Genomic DNA, 25,493 nt, shown 5'->3' on the forward strand with positions numbered 1-25,493 from the left:
GCCTTGTTGAAACCAAATCTGGGAGTACTGTACAGAGGTTTGGTCTCCTTACTCAAGGAAACATGTGCTCTCCATTGATGGAGTACATCAAAGATTCACCAGACAAATTTCTAGGATTGCAGATTTGTTGAATGAGGAGAGATTGGATTAACTATATTTGTTTTCTTTGGAGTTCATAAGGAGATAGGATTCCATTGAAACATATAAAATTCTGACAGGGCCAGACACACTTGTTAGGATTAGGATCCTAGCCGAAAGAACACGGTCTCTGGATGCAGAGTAGACCATTTAGAACTGAAAAATTTCTTCAGTTTTGTGAGCCTGTGAAATTTGCAACACCAATAAGATGGTGGAGACCAAGTCACTGAATACATTTAAGGAAGAAATGGACAGATTGCTAGGGACTAAATGCTTCGGGGAGATGGGGAAGAGTACGGAGCACAGCATGGAAAGGATCAGCCATGATCATATTCTACAGTGGAGCAGGCTCAATGGCCAAATGGCCTACTCTTGCCCCTATTTTCGAAATATTTAACTTGTGCTGTAACTGTTCCAGCAGTGTTTATGGAGGGTGCTGTAGAGGAAGCTTTAACTTTGTACTGAACCCCAAGCCATATGTTTTCTAGGAGTACTTAATGGGGACAGTGTAGAGGGAGGTTTCTGGATCTAACCCCACATTATTCCTGCCCACTCACTGTTTGATGGGACCATGCAGTGAGTTCTATTGGCAACACTTTACCATGTAAAGATCAGTGGTGACAATGGGAAACATTTCAGGATTAACACCCCATAACATGTGCAAAATTCACACCAAAAAGTCTCAAGTCCATAAAAGTACTGCTATGTCAACTGCACAACTCATCAGCATGGACTCGTACCAATGTTTTTCTCCATCCACTGATGTCCTTCGATTAGCTGGTCAATCATTGCAAAATAGTGCGCATTGGCTTCATCTGTCATGACCCAACCTCCTGTCACAAACTCCAACTGACCATTAGCTGCCAATCTGGTGACCAAACCAAATAACACATATTCAAATAAATGTCCATCTAGTGAGCAGCATATATTAAACTCAAGTTATTACTCAAAAACAGCCCAATACAAGTGAATTAATTCTCAGAAGCTTGCTGCTGAGATTAAACACCATCAATACCCATTTCACTTCAGCAAAGTAACAGACTAATAATGCTTCTATCGAATTAATTCTGATTACAATTGGCCCCAGCACCCAGGAAATGAGATGAGGAAAAGAATGCAAAAATTTGCATCAGCCTCCAGCAACCTCTGCTGGGGCAGGACCCAGGTGATCTACGATGCTTCTGTAAATCAAGAGCCTGCCACTTGATCTTGGCTTGATGATTGCTTGTCTAGGTAAACTCTGGGAGGGGGCACTCAGGCCTGTGGAACCCTTGCAAGCATATCAGTGCCTTCATCCAAAAGAATTAATTTAAGCATAGCCAAATGCCAGATTGTACCTGCGGACAGCAGCCCTTTTCTGAGTGTCGATGTTGTCCCACCATTTGGAGAAGAATGAGATTTCTGCCCAGATGAAACGGCGCTTTGGGTCCTCCTGTAGTTTCAGCAGCATGTTATTCAGAATATGCTGTGTCTGGTCCTGGTAATATTTGTCAAATGTTTTTATCCAGCCTATTCAGAAATAAGAGTTTTGACTATCAGGTTCTTGTTGCTTTTTCAAATCATTCAGAAATAATCCTGAGTATTTTACATGCAGTGCTACTTCAGAGTGCAACAATGTTGCTATAACATAGCACTTGCAACCCACTTGCAAACAAAATCCTGTAAACTACAAATAGATGAATGATAAGGTAATCCGTAACGGCCCAGGTATCAGAACTGGTTGCTTTAGCCCTTCCATACTCAATAATGAAACATCTGACACCTACTCTAACCAGAGGAGGCAGAGACACCCTCAGTTTAATTTCTTAGCTAAAAGACCAGCAGCGCAGCACACCCTCACATGGCATTGGCCTGACTGCAGACATTGTGCGGAGATCTTGAAATGGGATTTGGATCCAGGAACTTTGATGCAGGAAAAGGTCAAAAAGAAACAGGTCTCCCCAGCAACTAGCTGCTGTGAATGTAGTAGATAAAGGCTTGTATTACCAGCAATATGACAGAACAACAGAAGTAAGATCAATACGTAAGTTGCAGATACACATGCCAACCGACTGCAAAATATATAGGTCACAAGTCAAACTTAAAGATAATAGAAAGAATTAGCCAGGTTCCAGTAGTTTTTTTTCATATAATACCAACAACTACATTACAAAGCAAAGCCACAGTCAGTTTGCCACAAAACCTGTTCAGTCTTGAAGTCTATTCCCACCCCAACCCACCCTCCCCCACAACAATGACATGAGTTTGCAGTGTTCCACTCACCGGGATCGTTGTGAGAATGGGGGACAACATAAACCTGTAATGGGTCATTATCCCATTCGTGCGCATCGTATGTGATCTCAAAGCCCTGCTTCCAAGCACCACCATCCACATTATCAAACTTCAAAAGTGAGTACACATCCAGCATCTGTCAGAGTAAAACAGCAAGAATTTGCTAAGGATCTTAAAAAAAAATGGAGGCAAGTTTGGGCTACTACCAAACTTAGAAACAGTCGACTGCAGAACTCTGCACTGCATCATTTGCTCTAGCTTCAAGTCATAAGTTCCAGCAGGATCCAGTTATTGAGTGAACATATTAACCCCAATTATCAGTATGATTATATGTCCTTTGAACACTGCAAGGTTGGCTTTAATTGTGTTTATTTAGAAGGCATATTTCAAACATACACAGAGATAACTCCAAATAAAAGCTGTACCCAGAAGGCAGCACTAATGACAACTTAAAATGAAAAAGTTTGAGCAGTTTTGCAGATTTCACCTCCCCAAGGACACATTCACAGTACTCTGGATTATTAGTCTTATCTTGAGCTTGTCATTAATGAACACATTTCACATTCTATAAATTTTTTTAAAAATTAAAGCAACTCATATTGGTAAAAGACAATTGCACAACCTCAGCTGAACTGGTTACACACTGAAGGGCACATTCGGAATATATAGGATTGACAACTTTTATTTTAGATGTTCTGCACTTAACCTTATTTATTTTAAATTACTACTGACAGAAATATAAAGTGAATAATACTTCAGTAAATATGGATACACTTTACGATGCGGAACTTCAAACCACAAACCCAGATTTCACAAGAACAGTAACCAGACGAAACATTACAGATCTGAAGAGCAAGTCATATAGAGATTACATCATTTGAATCAGGTATCTGGTTACAAACCAACCACAAAAGGTTGCTTCCGAGTGCTGGGTTATCAAGGTTCCTTTAATCTGCATTAGTGCCTATATACTCAAGTACCTGACCAAGAGAGCAGGTTACTCAGATGACGTTCAATGTAATTGATAACACATTATATGCATTCATATTATCACAAAATACATGTGCACCAGGAAAGCAGTCTTCATCAGAAAGAACGAACTAACAGTTCATCCCAACAAATCCCAGCTATTATATTTAGTTTTGTAAATAGATTTGTGGTGGATGTTGAGAGATACTGGTGAGGCTACTTTTATTGGAGAAAGGCAGGAGGAGTGGTGACAAGCTGTCTTCCTGAACTTCCCAAAGCCCTGAGGTATGGAGCTGCTGCAGTGATATTAGGAATGAATTTCCAAGTATTGATGCAGTGATGAATGAATGGTGAAGTACAGATCAGCATGGTGCAGGACTGGGAACTGAGTTTCAAGGTGATGGTATTGCCATGACATTGCTGCTTCTCACTGATGCAGCTTGGAACAGGACATCTATTTTATTGATCCAATTATCTCCTTCACACATCTTCAGGCCCTCTGCATATACCAGAAGATATTGGGAGTATTTCCAAGAACAAACTTTTATTAATATATAATTTGTCATGTTCTCAATGTGCTTTACAACCAGAACTTTAACCACTTACGTAAATAAATATAGCAGCCATATCACAACAAGGAGGGTTCCACAAAGAGCACTACTAATCAGTTAGAGAATGTTAATTAGGAGAACATAACCACACTCTTCAAACATTTCTATTGGAGCTTTTATGCACAACTTAAGTAGTAGACAGGACCTAAATGAAAAACATCTCCAAAAGTGTAACATCACCTCAGTATTACACTGAAATGCCAGTCTTGATTGGGTCCAAGTCCTAGAGTGGGGATTGAATCCATGACGTTCAATAAATTAAATCGCAACCAACTGCACCCAGCTGGCATTTAAGGTTCCCACCCAAAACTTTGCATGCAACATGATTTCTTGCATTTTCACAAAACTGACATTCACCATTTCATCTGCTGCAGAGTGGCTGATTGCCAGGGACTGGGGGTGCCTGAACCAGAAAACTGCATGGCATGTAGCATTAATCAAACCTCAGGGAAGGCCTAAGTGGGGTTGGGTAGTGGTGGTTTGGCAATGGTAGTGGTAAAGGGGTGGTGAAGTGGAGGAAATCTTAAAGGATTATGACACCTGGATGAAAAATTGCAGTCATGGTGAAAGCTGTCAGTCTTACATTAAGATGATTCTTTCTTTTGTCACAATAGGAATTGCATCATGTCAGAAGGGGTTTAATTAAGACAATGTCATTGATCCATGCAGATTAGTAAATACAATCCAAAAGAAATATGTTGCCCCAATGCTTTATCATGTTTTCTTACCTGCAGGTCTGTTTGTTGTCCTTTATTCCCAAGAGCTAACTGACAATCCTGTGGCAACACAGTCAGAAAGGTTGGGTGATTGCCTCCAGGAAAAGCCCAGGAGCCATTTCCTTGGTAAGCAAGCAGGCCAGCGAAACCACCGGCATTTTCTGTCAGCTCCAGCACAGAGTCCTTAATGTGACTGATTATCTGGTGATTTTCTTCCAAAAGCTGCTCCAACTGCTCAATGCGATTCTGCAGCACTGAAATTTGACTCTGCATTGGAAACCAAAACAAAAAGTCAAGAAAAGATTACTCGGGGATTTGACATATATTTTACTCTCCCAGCTTGGTACCATTTAGAATGGTTGAAAAGAAAACCTATTGGACAACTACCCAAAATGTTCCAACAATAGTCATTGGACTCAGGCCCCTGAGCTATGAGATGTTGGAGAAGTAAGCGACTCAGCCCATCAAGTATATCCCACCTTCAATGAGATAATGACTGACCAGAAAATCCTCAACTCCACTTTCCTGCTTTATCCCATGATCCTTAATTTACTTAGTGATTTAAAATCTCGGTCTTGAATATACTTAACTGCAAAGTCTATGGATCCAAGAAAGAATACTGGAGAGAATATTCTGTGGCAGAACTCTATACAACTGTCAGTTCACAGCAAAAATCTAATATGGCACGTCTAAAAATCAGACAAGATACTCAATTAAATTTCCAAGCATTCTACCTATACACTTCATGTGCAGTAGGTCCCAGCTAGTACCTGAAATTCACAAGCTTTTCCCAACCTACTGTTTATTTCACCAGAGGTAACTAAACTCCAAATGACCTGCCACTCTTTACATCAATTAAACTCTGTTGCCTTAAAATGTCATTTGTCTACTTCATCAAAATACACCATGATATGACATATCACCATCCTCAACTTCATCCAATATCCTCTCCTATTCAGTACTTCACCAAAAATGATTCAATGCAGGAACTGTTTAGTTGATTTGTTTTAAAATTTTAAGCGTGATATTCGTCCCCCATCCTCCATCACTTTTAGAATTCACCAAGGTCCAAAATTACCACATATACATTTTTTTTGACCTGGAGAAACATCTATGTCTAGGTAGTTTTTGCAATAAACCATCCACCTTAAAATGAAAATTTATTCAATGTGACTACACAAATTTATTTCAAAAAATCTGACACTTAATTGATTTGTTGTTAACAGATTTTAGAATTAGTCACACTGACAGCTGAACGCAGTGTAATCGCTCATGTCCATGTAAACCATGTCAGCACCCTGACAATTTCAAGGTCTTAAAATAAAAGAGTAAAGTGTCATTGGCTGACACTTGGCAATAGGCCACAATTAGCACTGAAAGCATCTACAGTTCAAAATGCAGAAGACAAAAGGTACGGTTTTAATCACAGAAGCCTGCTAATACAGAACACCTTGGCTGCATGGTTGTTATTCATCGATTTCTGCACTGGTGGGACAGCTTGTATTATGGGAATGCTAACTGAACCTCAATGACTACAGCACAGAGTAACCTACACCATGATCAGTACCTTCTTCCAATCCCTCCCTCAAACTTGCTATGCTCCAAACATTTTTGCATTTCATATTAGCTCACTCACCCACTGTGGCTAAAATGCTTCATCTTGCTACAACCCTCCCATTGGCATTTAGCTATTCTGAACATCTACTTTTAATTACCCTTTGCACTATGGGCATTGGCTCATCAACTCAGCTAATTGCACAGCGCTTTTAGGCACAAAAGGGCCTCCTGTGCTGTATCATTCTGATTCAGTAAGTGGGTAGTACTTTGAAGAACACTGAATCTGTTAGCTATGAATACAAATGAAAGGTCAGACGTACTTCCCTGGAGAGGAAAATTAGAAGTAGGTGTTCCAAAGGAAGGACGGACAATACAGATCACAGAACTTTGAGAGAGGTCTACATAGATGAAGATGTGTTCCAGCTGACTGACAAGTTTCAATTTGTGAATAATTCTGGTCCATTTAACAGACAGCATGAGGGACAGCTACATTAACTAATCTCTTACCTTTCCTATACATTATCCACAGCAATTTGCTACGTTAAAAAAAATCAGCAGTGTGATTATTCAGACTCTCAAACAAACATTTAATTACACAAAGCCAGTACAGTATGAAAATTGGATATCGGCTCCACTGCATGAAGAGTAAATTCATTAGGGTGAACACCAGGACAACAAAATGCTGAACCTGGAATATAATAATGGACATCAGCATCAACACCTGATTCGTAAAGTCATGCTTGGTGCAGCACAAACAATACGGGCTGGAACACAACTCAGTTCCTGGATTGTGATGCATCAATCTGATATGAAAACTAGCCTCAGCGCACATTAGGTAAAATTAGTTACGCAGTAACTCCCAAGTCGTAATACCTCCTACTCAGTCCGTTGAAATTTACTGTCAGATCACACAGTGTTCACATAGACAAAGTATAGGAGGGTGGAAGGTGGGTGAAAATTGTCTGAGAATTGGTGACAGTTGGAAACTTGAGGCTCATCATGCATTATTACAGTGTGATAATGGGTGTACAAATCTATATCAGAAACACTGAAGGCAAGAGTGTTTTTACAACTGTTAAAGTACAACCATTTTTATTTAAGGACATCCTGTACTAACAGATTTATTGAAGTGCCACTGTTTGTGTCATTACATTAGCGAAGGACCAACTGTTTTGTTAATACAGTGCACCTTTGCAACTGTGTTGCTAAGGTTCAAGGATAAATGGCCCACATAATGAAGCACTGAGTCACACTCATTTCAAATCTTATGTGATCTTGTCAGATGCCATGGACAGATATGTATACATAACACACCTAAGTCAACAAGTAAAAGCAGCCCAATACTCTACAGCAAGCTGGGGCCCATACACAATGCCCGCAAGGCTCAGAGTTATAAGAGAATCAGCACTTGGACAGTTTTATTAGGTGTATTATCTCATTCTAAACTTCAGGGAAAGGCAAAACAAAAAGAAAATAAATGGGGAAAGAAGAAATATTTTCCTTTATCTGAGGAATACTGCAATGATACTGCGTATGCCATCATTCCTTTGCTTTCCTCAAGTTTTAATTAGAGTTCAGAATTGTTTTACACTCCTGGTGAAATGAGCTGTCTTACAGCATTTGCAACTTTGGTTTAAAAGGTAAGAAATTGCTACTGGCGATGCACTAATCAGATAACAATATTTACAAACTTCATCTGTTTACTCTCTCAATAAGAAAGACTTTGCACTATAAACATACCAAATATTGCATTGCAAGAATGATACAGCACAGGAACTACTTCAGTCCACCAGGTCCTGCCAGCTCAGAGCCAAAAATTCCACTTGGCCTTTTCCCATTGCCAGAGAAAGTTTTCCACATCAACTATTAATCCAAACCTTTTGTACTACTGAACCTGTGCCAGAGTGCCTTTTAGGCAGAGCAATGTTAATCACAACAGGTTGCTATACAAAATATTGTTGACATATTTAAGCAGTTGATTAATATTAAAAACATGTAAAAAAAACCACACTTTAATTATGTTATTCAACACTGGCCTCCATGGAGACTTACTGCAAACTGCTGCTGAAAACATTCCTAATGCTGAGCCAGTCCTGCTCCCAAATACATCCTGGGATACTGTGACAGAGTCTTAGATCTCCATGTCCCATTTTTCCCCAAGGTCTCCTTGCTATCTCACCACACTGCAGCCATGCTGGTTTCTCAGGAGAGAAGGTACAGAAGCCTGAACACATACACCAGACGGTTTCGTAACAGTTTCTACCCTAATGTTGTAAGAATACAGAATGGTCTCATAAACTCTTAACATTTGCCTGTACCTGTGTTTTTGTTTTTACCGCTGTTTACCTATTATTTACTATCTACGCTACTTAACTATGTGATCTACCTGTATTGCTCGCAAGACAAAGCTTTTCATTGTGCCTCGGTACACGTGACAATAAATTCAACTCAATTCATGTCCTTACATTCATCCCTATATCTCCAATCCCATCCAGCCTAGATCTCCCTCGCTCCTTTCTCTGTGACATTCCCCTTCCAAACTCCGTAACTCTCTCAGCATCTCCTTTTTTCACATCCTCCCTGCTGACGGTGGTCTGATTTCTTTACCACACCGCCCGAGAGGAGGCTGTGGGGGGGAGGATCTCACTCACACTCTGGCTCTCAGCTCCAGGAACAATCTTTCCCTCATCCTGAAGATACTTCTTCGTCTCTTCTCCCGGGGTCTTGTCACCTTTCCCACTCCTGCTCCGCTGCTCCCTGCCCTCTTGGGGGCGGGGGGGGTCTTCATCCTCTCCTTCCCCTGAGGGTTTCCCTCCACTCCCTCCCGACTCCAACATCCCCATCACAGGTCGCCCTCTCCTACTCTTTCTCGGGGGGTGGGAAGTCTCCTCCCTCCCCCTGGGGGAGGGGGCGGGAGAAAGGTCGTTCTTACCCTGGGGAAGCTGACTCCGCTCTGCCGCCGCTCCGGTTCGTGCTGTACGCGGTCCAGCATCAGGTAAAGCGAGAAAACGGCCACGCAGAAAATGGCGCCGCCGCACACCGTCACCTGCTTCTTCAGCTTCATCCTGCGGGTGTCCCGGCTTCCCGCACTCCCGCCGCCGCCGCCTCCACCCCGCGGGCCCGGTCTCAACGGCCGCATACCAGCACCCAGCCTCGCAGCAGCATGGTTTCCCCCCCGCAAGCCCCAGAGGCTCCCCTACAGCTCGAGGCCAGGCCACCAGGCTGCTCCCTGTGTCACCGCGCCCGGGCTCAGGACAGACGCGGTCTCGAGGCCTGGAGACACGGACACCCCGTCACCTCAGCGACGCGACTTCTGTTGGGGCCGGCACCGAGACTGCGTACTAAGAACCCAGCCTCGCGCCCCTATCGGTTTGCAGGAGATGCTCTTTAACTGACAGGACTTGCATTTACCTAACGCCGCGCACCATCCCGGGCTATCTCGAAGGATAAGACTGCTAATAGAAGTTTTTTTTTTCGATTATGTAATTATTATAGCAAACGAAATGGCCGATCTACGTACAGCGAATTTCACAACAATCAAACGAAAAATGACCAGGTAATTCTTTTAATATAGTTTCCTGGGAAGATAATTACGGGCAGGCCACAAGGAAGAACTCAGCATTGATAACAGTACCATGGACAATCACAAGCAATTGGAGTCTCAGTTCCGTGTCTCAGCGAAAAGATGGCACTTCTGACAGTACAACACCCCCTTCGTAACCTCATCGGGAATATTTTCTGTCCTTGTTTCTGACCTACGATCAGTCCGAACTGAGGAGCAGGAATCTTACCCACTGAACCTTGGTTAATGCCGGTCATGATTTGGAGATGCCGGTGTTGGACGGGGGTGTACAAAGTTTTTGTAAAAAATCACACAATACCAGGTTATAGTCCAACTGGTTTAATTGGAAGCACTAGCTTTCACAGCACTGCTCCTTCGTCACGTCGTTATCACACTCCTGATGTAGGAACAGCACTCCGAAAGCTAGTGCTTCCAATTAAAACTGTTGAACTATAACCTGGTGTTGTGTGATTTTTACCTTTGGCTAATGCCCATTATGTAGGATAGAGTTAATCAGTAGCTGTCCCTCAGTCTAGGTTTGAGCTATAGGGGGAGGCTGAGGAGTGACCTTAAGGAGTTTATAAAATCATGAGGGGCATGGATAGGGTGAATAGTCAAGGTGTTTTCTCCAGGGTAAGGGAGTCCAAAACTAGAGAGCATAGGTTTAAGGTGAGAGGGGAAAGATTTAAGAGAGACCTAAGGGCAACTTTTTCACACAGACAGGAAGTGCCAGAGACACCATTTAAAAGGCATCTGGATGGGTACATGAATAGGAAGGGTTTAGAGGGATATTGAGCAAATGCTGGCAAATGGGATTAGATTAATTTTGAAAATCTGGTTGCCATGGACGAGTTGGATTGAAGGGTCTCTTTCCATGCTACACATCTCTATGATTCATGACATTCTGCAATGGGTCTTTGTGGGATTGACCAGACGCATCCTCGACCTGAAGATCTTTGGGGCAGAAATCCTATGAGGACCTTGATCCAAATAGGAGAGTGCAGGATTTGCTTCATTTCCCTTTCTTCTCTACTGCCATTCTGCTTCCTCATGAAGGTGTTTGGACTCAAAGTGTAACACAGTTTGAAGCTCTAGCTTTTCCTGAGTTAAATTGGGAAGAAGCTCCTCTTAGCCATTAAGGAAATGCTGGCACACTTTCAAAGATAACTGTGGTGCCTTCTTTAAACATTTCCTTTGTTCTTCCCTGGAAGGTTGACTACAGGGGAGTTGAAAAAACAGGACCTAGCAGGGGAGATACCTTTCAGCCATTTGGATACATTGTCAAGTTAATTTTTCAGGAGTTTTGCTTGAGTACTCAGAGTTGAAACTTTATTGCTGGAACAGCACAGCAGGTCAGGCAGCATCCAGGGAACAGGAGATTCGACGTTTTGGGCACAGGCCCTTCTTCAGGAAGCATCCTGTTCCCTGGATGCTGCCTGACCTGCTGTGCTGTTCCAGCAATAAAGTTTCAACTTTGATCTCCAGCATCTGCAGACCTCACTTTCTCCTTGAGTACTCAGAGTGCTGACTTCAAGTAGGACACTAGCGTTTGTTCAATAGTGCTCAGATTGAATCTGGAGGATCCAGCAAAAATGTGGCTGAGGGAATTTTTTTTCACTCTCTAATGTATTGTTAATGCACAGACCAGGTCTCACTGCAGTACAGGAGTGTGCTGACAACAATAGGCCTGTATGCTATGACTGTTGATTTGCAGACAAACACTCGGAAGTTGTTTGTAAATGACTGAGGATTGGGTTAACACACATGTACTAGTTAATTTCCCATACCAATGCACACATGTCCAAGTGCTGTCTTTTAGTATAGCAGTTCCAGGATATCTGGATCAAGGCGAGTCTATCTAATTCAATCACAATTTTAAAGTCATTTTTATCTTTCTATCATAAAGTCTTATGATCATGTTTAGGAGGGTAACTGCAGGTTTGTCTGATTGTGATGACTCTGCAATACCCTCTCACCGATGGAGGACAGTTACAATCTGACAGTTTACATAGATGTTTTCCATTATCAGTGTGAACATAAGAATTTAGAAGGAAAAATGAAAACGTGGATATAGACATGAGATTTTTAAAAATATGTTGTAGATGCATGGAGCATTATTCAGTCATTCAACACCCCTCAGGTGAACTCAATGGTTTGCTTCTTGTTTTGTTCCTGCGAATCTAGGTTGTAAATAGCCTGAAATTGGTATCACAACCAATTTGACAAACAGAGAGAGAATCTCTTGGGAAATATCTTGTTGTGCTTCACTTTAGCATTACCTAGGATTTTTTTTTGATACTTACTTTACACTCTGGTAGTTTATCAAGTGTAAAATCTACATTGCTTCATTGCCACATTAACTTGTCATGTGCACTGCCTAAAGGACCTCACAAACAGTAAATTGGTTTTTGGATTATAGTGAAACAAAGCAACTATTTACATCCAGCCACTTATTACAAATAATGATGAGTTTATTAGAGGTGATTTTAGCCTTCATGAAAGGCCTGTTTGTTAGGTCATGGTAGATGTTCTAGAGCTTCTTGAACAAAGAGTTGAACCTGATGCAGAAATGTAGCACCTCTCTGATAGATGGGCTGAATGGTCTCCCTGAAGTGTATCTGATCACTGAAGTGGAGACTCTCAATCCACTCCATTTTATCAGTATAACTGGTCTGAAGTAGAGGTTAATAACTCATATCTCAGTTCTCAAAAGCATTAGATATCAACTTAGAGAACAAAATAACTAATTAGTCCATTGCAATTTATTTCACTCTACACTACAATAAACCATTTCCATGTAAAAGCTAAATAATTTATAGTCCAACTTAAGCTTTATTACACAGCAATACTTGGTAAATATTTCTGTGGTGCATTTTCACAGTGGAATGCAAATGGCAGTGGATTTGAAATTTCTATCACCATATCCCAAATTGCCACAAAGCTTGCCAGAGACCACATGACTGCAGCAGTTCCAAGGTAGCTCACCACCACCTTCTAATGAGTAATAAAAGCTGGCCTAGCCAGCAACGTGCAAAGTCACATTCCATGAAAGAACAAAAATAATTAGGAGGCCACCAAGTTTCAGTCATGTTCCCATAAAATTTCAACACATGCAAACAGACCTAGATTAGATTAGATTAGATTACTTACAGTGTGGAAACAGGCCCTTCAGCCCAACAAGTCCACACCGACCCGCCGAAGCGCAACCCACCCATACCCCTACATTTACCCCTATTAACCTAACACTACGGGCAATTTAGCATGGCCAATTCACCTAGCCCGCACATCTTTGTGGGAGGAAACCAGAGCACCCGGAGGAAACCCACGCAGACACGGGGAGAATGTGCAAACTCCACACAGTCAGTCGCCTGAGTCGGGAATTGAACCCGGGTCTCTGGCGCTGTGAGGCAGCAGTGCTAACCACTGTGCCACCGTGCCGCCCACCTGTGTTCTGATTTTGACATCAATAAGCTAAATGGAATTAAAAACAGATCTTTTATAATCTTCAGCACTTTAAAATCTAAATAGTTCAAGCAACCTAAGCACGAATGTAACAAAGCTGCCTGAACTGGTTTGCTAGGATTGAAGGGTCTGGGGCCATATTTTGAACATCCCTGAAGGTTGCAGTTTGAACAAAGGAGATACAGTAGCGACTCGACATACAAACGACCCCGTTCACGAACAAATTGGTTTACGAACAGGATTGTACATAAAATTTTGCTTCAACATACATACAAAATTCAAGGTACGAGCGAAGGTATGAGCGCAAAAAGCCCGTGTGCGACGACGTGGTTTCATTGTTCTGCTTTCCTATGCGCTTGTTGAACGCAAAAGCTCTCAGGCCCCGCGTGATCTCATTCAGTTCATCTTTGATGCATGCGCAGTTCGTCTTTGGAGCGTGCGCTGTGAACGCTATCTGAACAATGGGAAAAATTGATTCAGTTCGCGAACTGGGTCCCAGAACGGATTAAATTAATAAATCGAGGCGCTACTGTAATTAATTCCAAAATAATTCAACATCAGTTAGCATGGACATTAGAATTGTTTGCAATCAGGTTTGGCAATGACAAACTTTTCCAGTTTAACAAGGAATTGAGCAATTTGAAAATTTTGAAAGAAATTTGGAATCCATTCTGTAATAGCCAATTAGAAGGAAGAGTGAACGATGGTGAGAATGAGGATATCGAGGGGATTGAAGAGTATTGCTGTAAAAATTATTCGAAATGGAGAAATGTGGAATTGCAAAAATGAATGGCTCTGCCTAGCCAGACGGCAGGCATTCATTATTTTAAAAATGATCAAATCTCTAATAATTGGTTAAATAAGATGCATTATATGAAAACATCAAAAGTAATAAATACAATCCTCTTACAAACAAATTTGTACCCAACTAGATCATAGTTATCATACGGAACGCCCTTTAACACCAAGAATTGTAGGAGGTGCAACAATGCCATCGAGACAATCGCCCACATATCGGGCTGGTGCCTGTATGTGAAAAATATGCGCATTAAAAGACACAATAGGATTGCTGAGGAACTAATTAAATACGTTAAAACTAAAGGATGGACCACATATATTGAACCTCGTATAAAGGACAATACAGGAAAACTCTGGATCACACATTATATTTAAGAAAGACAATCGTATTATTGTTGTGGATGTCACAATTTGGATGGAAAACCAAGAAAATTCGCCAGAGCAGGCTTGGGAGGAGAAGGTGGAGAAATGTAAACATTTAGAGAAAGAAATCATGGATTCTATTAAAGGAACCAATATTTCTTTTTATGGATTCGTGATGGGGTCCCGAGGTAAATGGTTCAACAAGAACAGTGACCTGATGAAGGATTTCAGGATCGAAAAGTATAAGATATTTGCTCAACACATCACAAACCTGGTTATATCCCTGACCCTCGAGTTGTTAAGAATTTTTATGGATTCATAATGGACTCTTTTAGCTTCTCTATTTTGGACATTACTAAAACAATCGATTTAAAAATTAATTAAATAATGTTAATTTTAGGTAGAATTTTAACTTATTTTAGAATTTTAAATTTTATAATAATTTTGGTAATAAAGGTTTTTGTTTTTTAGCTCACAGTAAAGGTGGAGAGTAGTTAGGGTGAATAAAATTAAAACTGCACTTGCCAACACAACAGGTGATGAGCTAGAGAAGTAATTTGTTAGTTGAATAATCCTAGCTGAATCCTCGCTTGGTCTCTGCTTTACAGTGAATATTCCCGTTCCCTTAACATCATCTGGCCGTGGTTAGCGAGATAAGGGTGTCTTTTACGTCGACGAGTAATGAGAAAAAACTCGAAATGGACACAATCCGTTCAGATGGTGAGAGAGATAATAGCCAAATGCATCATCATCTAATTAGCGACGCGCATGAATGGATGAATGAGATTCCCACTGTCCCTACCTACTATCTAGCAAAACCGCAGCCAAGGGGACAGGCTTGGCAGAATTAGCGGGGAGAGAAGACCCTGTTGAGCTTGACTCTAGTCTGGCACTGTGAAGAGACATGAGAGGTGGAGAATAAGTGGGAGGCTTCAGCCGCCGGTGAAATACCACTAATCGTTTTTTTCGCTTACCCGGTGAGGCGGGGAGGCAAGCCCTGAGGGGCTCTCACTTCTGGTCGGAAGCGCCCGGGCGCGACCTACTCCAAGGACAGTGGCAGGTGGGAAGTTTGACTGGGGCGGTACACTCTTAAGTGGGGGCAGAGTGGGGTGAATGACTGGTATACCTTCACAGTTGAGTAGCCTTAAAGTGCAAAGTCCTATGACCAATCAGGATGAGGTAACAGATTGGGATCGTTGCCTATATCTCCCAGTCGGGAGTAGAAAAAGTGGGTTGGATGAGATTGCAGGAGGGAGGACATTTAATAGGAAAGCAGAAGAATGGCATTTAGTGTGATGCTCATTTGGAGAGCCAGCCGAGACACAATAGGCTGAACACCTCCTCAGTGTTGTAACAATTCTATGATTCTATTTTGCTTGGGCCAATGGAATAAAATTTGTATGTGTAAGCAATGGGAAGAAAATTACCAAAATATTCAAAATTATTCCAAAATAACAGTAAATCCTTTTAAAAGTTATATCCAATTGCCTTCTTGTAGTAAAGACTACATGCTGGGGAACAGAAACATTGGTGGAGAGATTTCATTTGATATCATTAATAATTTCCACCCTGAGAGACACTGTCATACAGTGCTAATTGGTAACTGAATCTAAGAATTCCCCTCCAAGGCACTCACCATCCTCGGATATATATTGCCGTTTCTTCAGTGTCACTGAGTCAAAGTCCTGGAACTCCCTCCCCTGAGCAGCATCACCTGGCTACCTAAACCAGTTGGGCTGCAGTGGTTCAAGAAGGCAGCTCACCACTAGCACCACCTCCTCCATGAGCAATTAGGAATGGACATTAATTGCTGGCCCAGCTAGTGAAGCTCACACCCTATGAATTACGTTTTTTTTTATTCCCCTTGTCTGTTAAGGGCACTTTGAGTTGTGTGGGTGGCCTCATTCCAGTTCCTACTAGGGATGGAAGATTGGGAAAATATCATGCCTGTAATTGGCATTTCATCAGAAGCAAAGTTTGGGTTAGCATAAAGGGATCATTAGTCTCTAGTAATCCCCTGTGAGATGTTGATGCTGCTTACCTGGTGGTTTTGGTGTTTGGATGGTGGAAATATTTTGTTAATTCATTCTTTGGATATGAACATAGCTAAAAAGGCTAGCCATCCCTCAGGTAATAGTTTAAATATATGGTGTTACTCCCTATCTCTGTTAACAGTGATGGGAGTCAGAACATGATTTACAAAAGCAATTGTTTCCAGTTTCACTTCCATTTTTTCCTGAGAGTCACAAGCTCCTGGTGAATGGTGCTGAAATTTGGGCGCTTCTTCGGATCATACTGCCAACAGCGACACATTATACCGTAAATCTCATCTGGGCAAGAATCAGGGGCACCGAGTCGATAGCCTAGGGACAAGGAATAAATCTATTAGTGAATCAGTAGTCGATTACCCCATCTCCCAATAATGTTTTTCCATGTGTCCTATAGGAGCTATTTCTGGAGTCTGCAAACCTGGTAGCTCACTCCCCTCACAGACATCCTCCAATTTTCAGACTAGGAGACAGCATTCCTCACCAATAACACAGGAAAATGGAACAATTCTCATTTTGGCCTTTCCAGTATCTTGACCAAACACTCTCGGGACATGTGCAACATGAGATTAGATACAGAGTAAATTTGCCACTACTTTGTCCAAAACAACAGAAAGGAGGAAGTGTCCAGGGAGTCAGGCTTTTTTTTTGTTTAAATGGAAAAGACTTATTTATTGTGTCCAGTGTATTTTTATATATTCTTATTGCTTTAATATTATTTTGCATTGATTTTCACCTTGTTCAACCTCCTCTCGAGTTTGTTGATTTGTCATGGTTGGGTATGGTGTTGAACCCAGACTAAATGTCTCCCATAGCAGTACCCCATAACTCCAGATGTCACTCTCAGTTGTGAACCGACCTGTGGTAAATGAACAAGGGCAGAGATTTACACGGTGCACAATCTGTATCAGAACAGCAGGCCTGTTACAGTCATGATCTGTCTTCAGTTAGGCTCAAAGTTTCAATTATAGAATCTCCTTTGCTTTTTCAAATGTTGATTGATCTAGGAATATTAGAAGGTCCTTGAACCCCTCAAACCTGTTCTCTGCTCTATTAAGCCATGTGAAATCTGCATCTTAATTCCATCAATCCTGGTTCAGTTAACACTAAATCTCCTCAGGTGAAAGTGAGGACTGCAGATGCTGGAGATCAGAGTCAAGATTAGAGTGATGCTGGAAAAGCACAGCAGGTCAGGCAGCATCCAAGGAGCAGGAAAATCGACGTTTGTCAATTTTCCTGCTCCTCGATACTGCCTAACCTGCTGTGCTTTTTCAGCACCACTCTAATCTTAACAAAATCTCATCAGCTAATCCATCCATCTTAGTTTTAAAATTTTCAATTGCACCTGCCTCCAGAGTTTTTTTTGCGGAGATAGAGATTTTAGATTTCAATCCACTTCCCTTTGTGAGAAGAAAGACTTCCCAATATTACCCCCACTTGATTGCTCTAACTGTAAGATATCACCTCCTTGTTTTGGGCACGCATGCACACACACACACATGCACAAATTGGAGTGAGACATGACACTCATCCACAGATTCTATCAACAAACACATTGACCTGGACCCAATATACCGGCCACTGCAGTGGACAGCTGGAATGGACAACCGGAAGCGGCAGAGACAAACCACTATAAATGCCGGAGGAAACATCACAGAAGCGCTTCACAGGAGGCTCCCAAGCACTGAGGATGTCACCGAGACAGGGGACGAAACGTCTGCAACACAAATTTCCAGCTCGGCGAACAGAACCACAATATTTAAATGGAATTTATATCAATGGGTCAGAATGTCTTGGTTCAAGACTTTGTGTTGTAACATGCCATGGTGGGATTTGAACCCATGTCCCTAGAATATTATCCAGGGTTGGTCCAATTACACTACCGCTATGCTATTATTTTTCCAGATTGCATGGTTGGTTAGTTTTTGAACACTTTTTGTAGTGTCAGACTAACATACCTTAGTTCACACAATCATTCTCACCCTCAGTAAAATAAATTAACCCTGGTTTTGCTGAATTGTAAAACCCAGGATGTACCGTAATTGAGTGCCTCAGGCGCCGTCCACTTGATTGGAATTTGCTTCATTCCTCCTGTTGAGGAATATACTCCATCTTCTTCCTCACGAGACATCCCAAAATCACTGATTTTCAAAACATTTTTCTCTGAAACCAGGCAGTTCCTGGCTGCTAGATCTCTGTAATATAATCCAAATCAACATTTATTTGTGTTTGTGCACAGAAAGGTAACACAAACACCTGTTAATTAAAGGACCATGACTGTTTGTGTAGTATCAGTTTGAGGGAGGACAGTAGGGAGAAATCCCTTGTCCTGCTTCAGAATAATGCTGTGAGATCTTCTATATTCACCTGTCAGAGCACAGCAGGGCCTAGATTTAATGTCTCATCTAAAAAAAAGGCATTTCCAAGTGTTGCATTTCATAAGCACTGCCCAGAAGTGTCAGCCAAGATTCTGAAGTTTAATAAATTCCACCAGTCGAAGTAATTGTCCTTCTCTTGTGCCTCTATATCCTTTTCCTAACAGAGATGAGACCTGTGAACAATCCTCAGTTAGGTCGTCAACAGAAAGTGGCTGTATAAACTAATATTGACTCCCAGTATTCTGGGAGTAGGAAAATGGATTGAGATTTTGCCTAAATTCCCACTGTTACTTTCAGGCTGCAGTCACACAAGAGAGTAGGGCTGGTGTTGACCGTTAAGTTTACAGTAATTGGACAACTAGCCTTCATTTGAATGTCAAATCTCTTCGATGGAGAACAATCATTATGGGGAAGGTACTAGAGAGAATCCATCTGAATTCATTCTCTACCTATCAGCCTTCTCTATCAGGTCAATATCTTCAGGAGTCTGACAGGATAAAGGAATAAACAGAATGATAGATACCAACAATCAAATTACCAATAAACCCATTCCATGACTCCATGCCACCATATAGTCAGAGCTGTTTTTAAATACTTTTCTGAACTCACCTGTGGATGCAACGCTTGCTTTCCAAATAGGCCATTCCAGCAGCAGCATTCTCTGCCATCTTTATCAGGTCTTTTGTGCTAAAATGATTTGCTTCATTGCGTAAAAATGTCAAGAAATCCCCTCCTAAATTGAGAAATGTTTAGTCAAAAGTTTTTTTCTCCTTGAAGTGCAAATGATTTGCTAGTATAATCAACACTTTGATTACATCTCTAACATCTTACAATTCTGATAAGGTAATTGACCTGAAACATTAACTCTCGTTCCCTCTCCATTGCTGCTGCCTGATCTTCTGAGTATTTCCAGCATGGTCCAATATTCAGATTTTACTGCTTACAGTACAAATGGGCTAGGTTTTCTGAAAACTGACAAAGTCACGCAGAGGCAGATCCAAATAGGGGAAATGGGGAGTCATTCAGAGTAAGGAAAGGGTTGAGGTGTTTGGTCTAGATCAGGGCAACAGTATTTGGTCCTGAGGATGTTGATAGTGGGGGATTCAGGGATGACAATCCCATTGAATGTTAAGGAGTGATGGTTAGACCCTCTCTTGCTGGAGAAATTCATTGCCTGGAATTTGTGTACCACAAATATTATTTGCCATTTGTCAACTATAACATGGATATTGTCCAGGACTTGCTGTATTTGAACATGGACAGCTGAGCATGGATTGTACTACTGACAGCCAGAATATACTTGAAGGGTCGAATGGTGTTCTAATGTGCCATGATGTCAGAAATGATGGAGCAGATTGTGGACAATCTGTGAGAAATGGATTTGAAGGGTGAAACATCTTTATCTACTCCACTTTCTGTCACAGTTAGCTAGTGCCCAATTCTCTCACCTTGCACCAGCTCCATGACGATGTAAATTGGCTGTTTCTGAGTACAGACTCCTATTAACCTGACAATGTTCGGATGATCATACTGTTTCAAGATTCTGAAAAAAGTTATGGAAATAATGTTAAGATAACATTGTTTTCTTTAACAGCTTTTAGAAACTGAACTGTCAGTCAGAACTGTTTGTTTGTATTTTATCTTCATGCACCTAATTTCCCTTTGAGGAACATTAGGAGAGTGATGGGAGCATTCCTGGGCTTATCAGTGTGTTAAACCACCTTACAAACACTCCTTTCATAGCCAACACGTGTTGGAATGCAACTGGAATCAAGTTTTTCGGACTTAGAGTCACCACCTATCGAGTCACAAGTATATCCCTCATTCCTCCTTTGCTCAATCATTATCCTTCAGTATTGACACAATCTCTGTTTCAATCATTGACTCGACATTTGTGTCTAAGGAAGGTTCTCATCTCCTCTGTGTTAAATGTCTGCTCTTGTATCTAGATACTCGTTATCGACCCCTTGATGGCTAGAAATAGACGGTTTCCTCTTATCTCTGTAAGATCTATTGGATCACTCCATAAAGTCTCCCATTCAGATTAAAACAGTTCCAATTGGTTATATTTTTGCTAGGCAACAATGATTGGTCACTTCCAGTGTTGAACAGTAAAAGATTTCTTTGGTCTGTTGGACCCAGTCTTCAGTAAAGCACTAAACCATTGATGGTGAACACACAATGACAAACCTTGTTCTAAACTGTATTAAACATCACTAAGATAGCTTCACTCAGGCACTCCTGCAGCAGCTTTGATAACTGCACTGTATAAAGGGCTAATCAAGGAGCTAGCCTGCCACTTTGTCATTATTTTTGTGTCACTATTTGTTCAGACTATGATCCTATGGTAGTTGCACCAGCACTGACCTGGCCTCCATCAAGAACTTATTCTTCTGATCAGCAGGCAGATTTTCACGGCACATCTTCACAGCCACCAGAGTGTTATCATTCCTCATCCTCCCACTGAACACCTCGCCAAAGTTACCCTGTATCAGAAATATTCTAGTTCAGTTTAATTAAGGGCATTGTTTAAAAATAGGAGTCTTCAATTTAAGATGGAGCTATGGAAAAAGTTATTTTCTGAAAAGGGTTGTTACAAATAAGCATGGTCTATTATTCAATAAGATCATGCTGATCTGATTACTCCACATTCCTGCCTGTCCTCATAATTCTTTCATTCCCTTAATGATCAGAAGTCTAACCACCACTGCCTTAAAAATATTCAAGAGCTCTGCTTCCATTGTCATTTGAGGAAGAGAATTCCAAAGATTCATGGCTCTCTGTGAAAAATACATTCTCACTATTTCTGAATAAATGGGTGTTCCCTTATTTTGAAGCAATGACCACTGGTTTCCAAATATTTGGAAATCTCTCCCACAAAAAGCAATGGAGTCTGGGTCCCCCAATCTATTCAAGCCTGAGTTAGAAAGATCTTTGATCTACAAATTAATCAAGGGTGACAGATGGACAGACAGGAAAGTGGGGTTACGGCTATGATCAGGTCAGCTATAATTTTATTGAAAGACAGAACATCCTCAAAGGGCCAAATGGTCTACTTCTGGTCCTATTTCTTATGGCTGATGAAAGATGGATGAAAGCCATCAACACCCAACCACTCACCTCTCCTTCCACCACTAGCTAAAATAATGCATTCAAAGGCAGAAAAATCCATTCCACCAAGAATAGCTTGCATTTAGATAGCACTTTTAAAGTAGTAAAAGTTCCCACAGGATTGTTATTAGACAAAATTTAATATATGAACCACATAAAGAAGCATTCTTTTGGTATAACATGTTTGTCAAAGTAGTAGTTTTTAAAGAGCAACACAGAGGAGGAGATGAGGGTGAAGGAGGGAATTTGAGGCACATCTGCCAATGGTGAAGAGAATTGGTAGATGACGACTCGATTGGAATAGTGCAAAAACGTGAGAGTGTTGAGGGTTTGGAGGTGGTTAGAGAGATAGATGAATCCATGGGCAGATTTGAAAAAAGGATGGGAATTTTAATATTGAGGGTCCTGACTCAGGATCAATGTTGGTTAGAGAGCACAAGGATAATGGGTGAAGGGAATATGGTGCATATTAGGATACACATGAGCAACATGTCAGATGAGATTAAGTCAGGGAGGGTGGTAAAGGAAAAGGTGGTGGTCAGGAGCAATGTTGGCTCACTGAAGACTGGAAGTGAATGTATTGTCAGTGACTATGGGGAAATGGCAGACATACTGAATAAATACTTTGCTTCAGTATTTACACTAGAAAAGGACAATAGTTTACTGAAAATCCTGAGGAAATTGATAATGGATTGGGAACAAAGATTGAATAAAATTAACATTAAATAAAACATTGATAATGGAACTAAAGAGTGACAAATCCCCAGGGTCCATTTGACAGTTGTTAAAGGAACTAGGGGATCACATTGTAGACACCCTAACTATAATCTTTCAGAGTTCCCTAGATACACAAGTCACCCCTCTGGATTAGAAAATTACATATGCCACTTTTTTTTTAAGAAAGGATGTTCGAGGAAATTGAAGGAATTACAGACCAGTAAGCCTAACGTTTATGGTGGGGAAATTGTTGGAGTCTGTAACTTGAATTTTTTAATTAATTAGGATGAGCCAGCAAGGATTCACGACAGGTAGGTCATGCCCAAAAAACCTCAGTGAAGTTTTGGAAGAGATGATTAAAGTAGTAAAGGGGAATGTCTATCGATGTTGTTTATATGTACTTTCAGAAGGCATTTGATAAAGTTCCACATATGAAACTGTTAACAAAGATAGAAATCCACAGTGCTGATAGCAAATTACTGACATGGCTGAGAAGTTGGCTGTGTGGCAGACAACAAAGTAGGGAAAATGGATAGTTACTCAAATTGGCAGGATGAGACTAGTGGTGTCCCACAAGGATCTGAGTTCGGGTCTCAATTATTCACATTATTTACTAATGACTTGGATAATGGCATAGAAAATCATATATCCAAATTTGCTGATGACAGAGTTAGGCAGCATTGTAGACAGTGTAGGTGACAACATAACATTGCATGAGGATATTGATAGTATAAGTGATTGTGCAGGATTGTGGTAGATGGAGGTCAATGTAAGTAAGTGAAAGATTATTTATTTTGGAACAACAAAGCATAGAACCTTCTATATGGTATGCAGTTAAATACAGTGGCTATCCAAGGAGACTAGTGACTTAATGTGCATTGATCCTTAAAACGTCATGAACAGGTGCAGAAAGTAATCAAGAAAGTTAATGGAATGCTGGCCTTTATATCTAGAGGACAGGAGTACTAGGATGCAGAAGTTATGCTGCAGTTATACAAAACCCGAGCTAGACCCCACGTCAAGTACTGAGAACAGGTTCTGGGTACCACACCTTAGGAAGGACATATTGACCTGAGAGGGAAGACAACATAGCTTTACAATAATGATACCTGGACTTCAGGGATTAGTTTATGAGGAAAGATTACACAAATTAGGCCCTTTTCAAAGTCTTCAGGACAGTAACAAAAAAAAAAGAGTAGATAAAGGTAAATTATTTCCACTGGCTGGCAATTCTAGAACTAAGGGTTATAGTCTGAGAATTAGGGCCAACCATTCAGGAGAGATGCTAAGAAGCACTTCTACACACAAAGAGTGGTAACTGTTTGGAACCCTCTGCCACAAATGATAGTGGATGCTAGATCAGTTGTTAATTTTAAATTTGAACTGGATAAAAGTTTTGTTAATCAAAAATATTAAGGGGTATGGGCCAAAAGCAGGTATCTGGAGTTAGGCCATAGATCAGCCGTGATCTCACGAATGGTAGAACAGGCTCGAGGGACTGAATGGCCTGCTCTGTTCCTATGATTTCCAATCTTGTAATGGAACAGTCCCTGAGGCATCAAGAATGTGTTCAGGGGCCCGAGTGTACATACATGACAGCTCCAAACAAACCAGCAGCTCTCTTCACCCACATAGCAATGTGTGAAGCTGGACAGTGAGCAGCAGCAGCAGGCATTTTATCTGTGGGATCATCATTGGGTCCTTCCTTTCTGCAAAGCAATGCTGTAATTTGTAACTGCTTTTGGGAAAGGAAGGCACAGGTATCCAGGCGAATGAGATTCTGTAAGTCATGTAGATACTTACCCGACCAATGCGATCCCCTATCAGAACATCTTCATGGTCCAGTACCCATTTATCCTGTAACGAAAAGTGCAGTATCAGAACAGAGGTCACAGCTGTTGCTCCTGTGCTTTACTCAAGTGTTTATATGGAAGATTAAGTTGTGAGGGTCTCCAAATTTGTCAACTGCAAAGACCATAACATTTTGCCCAATTCACAGTTGTAAAACAGTGGTTAGGAGTGGGGCCACTGTGAAATTATTCTTGTTCCTAATGCAGGAATTATTAAGCCAGCTGTAATCTCCACCCAGTACCATTAGTCCAAATTCAGATCACTTAACTTCGTGGAGAGTCAATCAAACCACGAGGACTTGTGTGTGTTTGGCTGACAGCTACACCAGACAGTTTCTTTACCTCTTCATTCAATGTGGTAAGTTCTAAATGGTTATAACTAATAAAGTACATTGCTTCAAGATTGAAGGGAAAGGGCAGAGAACAAGAGAAAGAGGAATTGATATAGTGAGAGAAGTGACTGTTCTTTGAGAAAGAGCAGGATGAACAGGGAGTTCTTCTATAACGCAATGGTTGTGTTCTTGTGTGACTCCACACCATATAAAAATCATGCATTAAAAACAGCACTTATTATTGGCGACTCAATCGTGTTATAGTCAACACATATTTTAAAAGTCTGTGTTTTAGAAATAGCACCCCCATTCCTCAATTGCATTGTAGCCAATTTGCATTGATGAAAGTTGCATTAGAGCAGAACAACCTGTATTTAGGGTGAGAAAGAGGTTAAATGTGAGAAAGCAATGGATCTAGGACAAATTAAATGAGACAGAGAGCATGCGAACATTAGACATGGCACAGGAGGTGGTTGGATTTTTTAAAAATGATCATGAGAGGGTGATAGCAAAAAACTGTGACAGAAAAAGCACAAGAAAAGGAAGAATACAAGAAAATGACAGAGCGAGGCAAAGTGTGACAAACAGTAGTAAGAGATGGGGGGGGGGA

General features: G+C 41.1%; 2 protein-coding genes across 6 annotated transcripts in view; both read right to left on the bottom strand.

Moving 5' to 3' along the window:
• The window catches only part of man2a2 (mannosidase, alpha, class 2A, member 2), a 36,168-nt gene extending 26,559 nt beyond the window's left edge, over positions 1–9,609 (bottom strand). Inside the window, exons 1-5 of one of the 2 annotated variants that reach the window (XM_043680481.1) lie at positions 9,195–9,609; positions 4,718–4,972; positions 2,401–2,545; positions 1,476–1,647; positions 879–1,006 (exon numbers count right to left, since the gene is read on the bottom strand). In XM_043680481.1, coding sequence (XP_043536416.1) covers positions 879–1,006; positions 1,476–1,647; positions 2,401–2,545; positions 4,718–4,972; positions 9,195–9,401 — 907 coding nt within the window. In that variant the 5' untranslated portion in view covers positions 9,402–9,609. The remainder of the gene's footprint in view (positions 1–878; positions 1,007–1,475; positions 1,648–2,400; positions 2,546–4,717; positions 4,973–9,194) is intronic. The other variant, XM_043680482.1, reaches the window with a different exon arrangement.
• A 3,586-nt stretch (positions 9,610–13,195) lies between these two features.
• Positions 13,196–25,493, bottom strand: part of fes (FES proto-oncogene, tyrosine kinase) — a 55,447-nt gene continuing 43,149 nt past the window's right edge. For 3 of the 4 annotated variants that reach the window (XM_043680483.1, XM_043680484.1, XM_043680485.1), the window contains exons 13-19: positions 24,505–24,558; positions 21,241–21,359; positions 20,322–20,416; positions 19,483–19,606; positions 18,533–18,690; positions 17,232–17,354; positions 13,590–16,810 (exon numbers count right to left, since the gene is read on the bottom strand). In XM_043680483.1, the coding sequence (XP_043536418.1) occupies positions 16,668–16,810; positions 17,232–17,354; positions 18,533–18,690; positions 19,483–19,606; positions 20,322–20,416; positions 21,241–21,359; positions 24,505–24,558 (816 nt within the window). In that variant the 3' untranslated portion in view covers positions 13,590–16,667. Of the gene's footprint in view, positions 16,811–17,231; positions 17,355–18,532; positions 18,691–19,482; positions 19,607–20,321; positions 20,417–21,240; positions 21,360–24,504; positions 24,559–25,493 lie in introns of all 4 variants that reach the window. The other variant, XM_043680486.1, reaches the window with a different exon arrangement.

Source organism: Chiloscyllium plagiosum, chromosome 40 (assembly GCF_004010195.1).
Source record: "Chiloscyllium plagiosum isolate BGI_BamShark_2017 chromosome 40, ASM401019v2, whole genome shotgun sequence".
Taxonomy (NCBI): domain Eukaryota; kingdom Metazoa; phylum Chordata; class Chondrichthyes; order Orectolobiformes; family Hemiscylliidae; genus Chiloscyllium; species Chiloscyllium plagiosum.